This window comes from Phoca vitulina, unplaced genomic scaffold (genome assembly GCF_004348235.1).
Source record: "Phoca vitulina isolate PV1807 unplaced genomic scaffold, GSC_HSeal_1.0 scaffold1, whole genome shotgun sequence".
Lineage (NCBI taxonomy): Eukaryota > Metazoa > Chordata > Mammalia > Carnivora > Phocidae > Phoca > Phoca vitulina.
In genome coordinates this window covers 19,068,809-19,075,631 of record NW_022589704.1, presented here as the reverse complement: position 1 = coordinate 19,075,631, position 6,823 = coordinate 19,068,809, and the positions used below count along the sequence as shown (strand labels likewise).

Here is a 6,823-nt window from a genome sequence, read left to right as displayed (position 1 = left end):
ATATATATATATATATATATTATCTACTTATAATTTTTAAATATATACAACCAGCTCAAAAAAACCCAATAAACACCTTCAAAGCTAAAATTTCCATCTGTAGTCATGAACCCAAATGAGAAGTGTAGTGAAAGGGGGGATAAAGAGCACAGGGAGGGAGGAAGGCTGACAAGGCCACAAAAATGCACAGCTACCAAGGAAAATTCAAGTCCCAAAGTTGCAAGCATATCAGCAGTAAGATAATTCATCTACCTCAGTAACCTATTTTCAATTAGCAAGTCCAGCCCAAGAAAGGAAGATCCAATCAAAATAGGTTTCTAAGCCACGTGTACTTCTAAACCACACACCCACACACAAACACACAGGCTACAAAAAGCAAGTCAAATGAGGGCACTTCATGGGCAATCAGGCCTATGGCATCATTTCTGTTTTTTTTAATGCCCTAATGTATCCCTCACTTCAATACATTTCCAGTCATTTTAAACAGCACCTCTCGAAGCTCTCAAATGCAAACACGCGGAAGAGAAGTCCTAACTAGCTACAGAATTTGATCACCACTTCACTCATTTTGGAAAAAACCAGTTATTTTCCAGCAAAAGCTACAGTTTTAAAAGTTATTTTCCTCTGCTCTATACTATTCACGCACAACCGACTGGCATACCATTTTGGAACATTCACTGTGGTAGTGCATAGGTAAATGGTAGGAGGCCGAACTTTTCATCTGTAGTTAACCAACGCGCTGGGGCCATTTACAATTTAAAAACTGAGAATTTTAGAACAAGTTACTGTGTCAGAACACGTCCAAGTGTGGGGCCTGGTGCTCTCTTAAGGCAATCTTCTAGAAAAGATGTTGCACCTTCTGTGATGATGGACTTTAACATGTTTCCTCCCCTTGAAAACCTGATGTGGTTTTGTCCCTACCTCAGAACTGAAACAAGAATTCCCTCCTTCCTGATAATAAAAGGAAGTAAAACATGAAAGAAAATATTGAAAGTTTCATTTTGCTACACTTAACTGTGTGAACCTAATGATTCCTGGGCTTACAAAGTTATTCTGTGGATAGAATTCTCCTCTCAAACTCATTCTTTATATGGTTTCACAGGCTGCTTAATATCCAAGCTGGTTACGCCAGCTGAGTGACTAATGTGGCACTTAATGTTGCATTCCCATTTAGCCTCAACTCAAAGCACCTAAAAAGATAAAATATATTAAGCACCTTTGTTACTTGTTAGTTCTTGGGATTACCTAAACCAATCTCATTCTAATTCTCACCCTGTTTTAAGGGCAAAGACAGACAACAAATGATTAAATGCTCAAGCTTCATCCTAAGCTCATGTACTTAATTTCCCACTTGCAGTAGGGCTTCTAGTGGTCCAGAGTTTTTAGCTTTAACATGAGAATCCTCATCCTGACCTCTCCATGTATGACAGACAGATGCTAGCATTCTTCCTTATCCCCAGGTGTCCTTGCTGGGGAATCCCAATTGGGATATTATTTTCCTACCTCTTAAAATTTTGGTTGCAATCTATTAGGGTAATGCTTGCTCCATGGAAGAATGATACAGAAGAAAAAGAAAAGATTCTATCTTCACTACCATAATAATATAGATGAATATACTGTGTGAAGAATCTCTTTTAAAGAAAATACAAAGCGTATAATGAATACCAAACGGGGGACCATAACCCATTCCAAAGCACCAACAATCCATTTCTTGGGACTGCATGTAAACAGCAAAAGCATTACAAATCCATGAAGTAATTAAAAAAAAAAAAAAAGCTCCTCACGTCAGGTGGCAGAAATGCCTCTCCCTTGCAAGGAGGACAAACTGTCATTAGTGTAACATGGAGAGCTGGCTTTCCAGTGAACTTTACTAATAAGAAACACATGTGAAAGATTATAGACTTGAGTGAAACTACTCAAGGAACAGAAAAACTAAATGCCAACCGATATGTACATCTTTACACATCTCTCAGGTGAATGGACTCTTTGACACCTTCATTTCTTCTCCAAACTGCTGTGCTATTAATTTTGAACAGGAATACTATGGTGGCTCATCCTAACTCTTTAAGGCTCCATTCATTCCACATACGTGTGTGTGTGTGTATGTACATATATATATTATTTACAACATGTATTCCTAAGACAAAAGGAAGTGCCACTCTTGTAGGAGAAAAAGAGGATAATCAGCTACAGATGTGAGACCAAAGTTTCCATAAAACAATTAGCATGGAGCGTTCCACATAATTGCAATTTTCGTCTTTTGGTTTGGCCCTGAGCTGTTTGTTGCTCCCGCATCAAGTAGAATTCCAAATTCTCCTTGGGCAGAGGAAAGGTGAGGTGGGCAGCAGTAGGAGGGAATAAGCAGTGCACACTGCCAACCCAGGAGTTTGTTCCTCACAAGGCCTGACGAGTGGTCTTCCCCACTTCCATGCTAAGTGCCTGAGAATTCTTTTCCGTTTCCAGCAGCTCATCAAAGATCTCCCTTAAAATAAAACAAACAAGAAATAAAACAGGAAATTCAGTGAGCAAAGCCAAAGGACAGATAGAAGATACTGACAAAGCCTGCACAATCCCATTTAGTGCCTAAATTTTATTAAACAAGCAGCTCATTCATTTGATCACTATCTTAACCCCAAGTGCAGATTTCTGAGAACGCTGGGGGGACAATGGCACTGGCTACCCGTGATAACAATGCCATGTAGTTCCCATCCATCCATGTAACTCAGATCTTCTAGCTGATACATACACCTGGAAGACCACAAAGGTTTATGATAGGACAGCTTTGTCATGTAACAGTCTTAAGTTCCACACCTCGATACTACCGTGAGAGAACTCATTAACATGGAGTTAAGATATCAAGATATAAGCCCTAAGCAAAGGGAACAAAAATAAAAAACTGTCAACCAATAAGTGATGGGGACAATTTGTCCTTACAGGAAAAAAAAAAAAAAGAGTTTGGGAGATGTTTAGCCCACAGCTCCAGACCTGGCAGTTTCTTACTTGTGCATATAAAAGAAGATATAACCACTCCGGTCCCGATCACTCTGCACAGAAGCCTCCTGGATTTTAGATACCTCGAGATCATTGTAAGTAAACCATGCCTGCTTCTTAATATCGTACACATCACTGATGTAATGACCTAAAATAAATAAAATCTTAAAATTGTAGTTTTTAAAACATAGCACATTTTTCTCAGGTATAGGAAGTTTTGGAGAGAGAGAAACAGCCACCCCATCCACCCTATCCCCAACAATGTTTCTAAAAACCATTCAGAAAACATGTACAGGAATCTAAGGGAGAAATATACTACACCAGGACAACTTTTTGGATAAATATATATATATATATATATATGTGTGTGTGTGTGTATATATATATATATTTATTTTTTTACATACACATATATAGGGGAATTTGGGTCATCTATAAATAAATAAAAAAGTTGCACCTTTAACAATTCACATTTAGTGTGATCAAAGGAAAGATTTAAAACTTTTTCTTAATGCATTCAACCTATAGCTCATGAAGCTAGGCACAGAGCAAACTAATAGGGAGTAAATGTTGGCTACTTCATTTGTAAAATGCTGAAATCATAATGTCCATTTACCTGAAGAAGAGGTGCTACCAATGTGACTGACAACACTAATGAGCCGATAAGAATGAGGAAGATTTCCTGTCTGGAAAACAGAAGTGGGCATGACTTTTAACTCTTCATTTGAATAAAAGCAAAACACTAAATTTAAATTTATGATCAAAGCTAACACGGCTGAGTTTCAGTGTGTGTAGAGTCAAACTCAATAAAAAAAAATCCAGTGGTTGTATTGTTCATACCTTTTGACCCAAGAATTTTACTCCCAACTAAGAATTTATCCTAGGAAAATCATTCAAAAGGAGAAAAGAGCACATGTAAAAAATTATTCACTGTAGCATTATCTATAATAATGGAAAGTTGGAATAATAGGCCTAATAAGAGTTGAATGATTAGTGGTATACCAACTCAATGCAATATTATTCAGTGGGTCAGCACACAATAATTACAGCTCTATACAAACAGGTATGTTAATGATTAAGTACTGGAAAACAAAACGAACAAAATGAAAACAGCTGCGGTGGTACTGTAGGGATTATGGATAAACTTTTATGCTTTAAATACTTTTTAAAATGCTATTAAAATACTGTTAGTAGAAAAATTGTAAAAACCTGGAAAGTGACATTCATGCACTGCAGGCAGCACTCTAAGATACACATTTTGGGAAGGAATATAGGTATATGTAAACCAGAAACCATTAAAATATTTCTCAACTTTGAAGCAGTAATTTACTTCTGGGAATTTACTGAAAGAAAAAAATCCTAAACACAGAAAATATTACAATCATCCACAGTTCCTCAATGTATTTTTTAAACATATATATTTTTTAAAGTAATCTCTACACCTAATGTGGGGCTCGAACCTACAACCCTGAGATCAAAAGTTGCACACTCTTGGGGCGCCTGGGTGGCTCAGTCGTTAAGCGTCTGCCTTTGGCTCAGGTCATGGTCCCAGGGTCCTGGGATCGAGCCCTGCATCAGGCTCCCTGCTCAGCGGGAAGCCTGCTTCTCCCTCTCCCACTCCCCCTGCTTGTGTTCCCTCTCTCACTGTCTCTCTCTGTCAAAAAAATAAATAAAATCTTTAAAAAAAAAAAAAGTTGCACACTCTACCAACTGAGCCAGCCAAGCGCCTCCCAATGTATTCTTTATTACAGTGGAACAACAGAAACATAAATACTCATGGTTAAAAATTAAATAAACAGTATGCTGATTTGAGGCAATATAATACATACAGCCATTAAAAATAAAATGCTCATAAATAATCTTTAACAAGTAAGCAGAATAAAAACTGTACTTATGACGTTTTAAAAGCACACTTGGCGGTAGGACTGACAAAATAATATGTAAAAATGCTAACAGTAGTTGTGTTAGGACAGTGGAGTTCTAGGTAATTAAAATTACAAAAAAATTGGAAAATGGAAAAAAAAGCAATTAAGAAGGGCAAAAAAAGGTTACAATGTGTTCTAGTTTAATGTCATTGATCTAGTAGTTTTTACTGAGTAACAACCAACTAGTTTTGTTATTTCACTTTAAAGACAATATAGTTTTGGCAGAACTACAGGTGAATTAATATATGACATTGAGAGTCATGTTACTCAGTTACTACCTAATTACTACCTAACATGCACAAGAGGGAGTCAGGTTATCTTTCTAGTTTTGTTTCATTTTATTTTGAATCTTGTAAATAAGAAATGAGGAGCAGGGTGCCTGGGTGGCTCAGTCGGTTGTGTCCAATTCTTGGTTTTGGCTCAGGTCATGATCTCAGGGTCCTGGGATCAAGCCCTGCGTCAGGCTCTGGATACAGCAAGGAATCTGCTTGGGATTCTCTCTCCCTCTCCCCCTCCCCTCACTCACAGGCTCTTTCTCTCTCTAAAATAAATAAATAAAATCCATTTTTTTTTTTTTAAGGTTTTACTTATTTATTTGACAGAGAGAAACACAGCTAGAGAGGGAACACAAGCAGAGGTACGTACACCTGAGCTGACAGGGGAGAGGGAGAGGGAGAAGCAGGCTTCCCGCTGAGCAGGGAGCCCGATGCGGGACTCGATCCCAGAACCCTGGGATCATGACCTGAGCCGAAGGCAGACACTTAACAACTGAGCCACCCAGGCGCCCCATAAATAAATAAAATCTTAAGGGAAAAAAAAAAAGAAGAAATGAGCAAAGGACAAGAGAAAGTGAAGAGCATTGATGGGGATGCTCTGCCACAGGGGATACTGACAGTGGGGCCTTGGAAGAGAAACAGCAGGAAGATTGATGCCAGCAGCCTGAGCAGTCCTACTTAGGGAATAAGCAGCCTACCTCTGCATTTCTTTTTAGTTCCTCCGCCTCCGCTTCTGTGTACTCCATGTCTAAAACATCCTCATTGCCAGAGTCCTCATCGGAACCCAACGAATCCAGAAAAGAGTTGTTAAACTCTGCAGAATATAAAGTGTTGTAAAAGTTCTTAGAATAGACACAAAGTGATATGATTAGAAAGATTAAAAAAACTGCTTGGGGTACATATTTTATCATCCTAAGGAAACCTAAAACATTATTAGGGTTTTATTTTATCCAGCCCACTCTGGGGAGTAACAATTCAGGTACCAGGTATCTATAAAATAAATGTCCTTTTTCTCTTAAATATATTTATATGAAAGGGATATAAAGCTAAGAAAGGAATAAAACTGAAAAAAAGATTATGATTTTACAGATAACCCAATTTCACATTATATAAACTGTATGTTAGATTTCAACTATTTGGTGTATATTGTAGGTGCTCCTGGCAAATACAAATGATCTCACAGAAAAGCGACCATAAAAAAATTAGCATCCTTTCATGTTCTTCAATATTACATCTCTTGAAATTTAACAAATATAATGGAAATTTAACCTTTTTAAAAAAGATTTTATTTATTTATTTGGGGGGGGAGAGAGAAAGAGAGCACAAGCAGGGGGAGGGAGGAGCAGGCTCCCTGCGACGTGGGGCTCGGATCCTAAGACCCTGGGATCAAGGCCCCAGTGGAAGGCAGACACTCAACTGACTGAGCAACCGAGGCACCCCTGGAAATTTAATCTTTAACTTAAGTTTCACTAAAATACACTACACTAATAACTAAATCCAAGATTGCTTTTTTCTTTAATAAAGTGTTTCCACTGGCAGAATCCATCTTTACTAATGACTTTAAATAAAGAATCCTGGGGGCGGGATGGGGGGGCTGGGTGGCTCAGCCAGTTAAGAAGTTGACTTCAGCTC

At 38.1% G+C, this 6,823-nt stretch overlaps 1 protein-coding gene across 7 annotated transcripts in view; it reads right to left on the bottom strand.

Moving 5' to 3' along the window:
- Positions 1–33: 33 nt before the first annotated feature.
- USP37 (ubiquitin specific peptidase 37) overlaps positions 34–6,823 on the bottom strand; it is an 81,898-nt gene continuing 75,108 nt past the window's right edge. For 6 of the 7 annotated variants that reach the window (XM_032402276.1, XM_032402327.1, XM_032402294.1 and 3 more), the window contains 3 exons: positions 5,890–6,005; positions 3,001–3,139; positions 34–2,482 (listed from right to left, as the gene is read on the bottom strand). In XM_032402276.1, the coding sequence (XP_032258167.1) occupies positions 2,295–2,482; positions 3,001–3,139; positions 5,890–6,005 (443 nt within the window). In that variant the 3' untranslated portion in view covers positions 34–2,294. Of the gene's footprint in view, positions 2,483–3,000; positions 3,140–3,607; positions 3,678–5,889; positions 6,006–6,823 lie in introns of all 7 variants that reach the window. The other variant, XM_032402319.1, reaches the window with a different exon arrangement.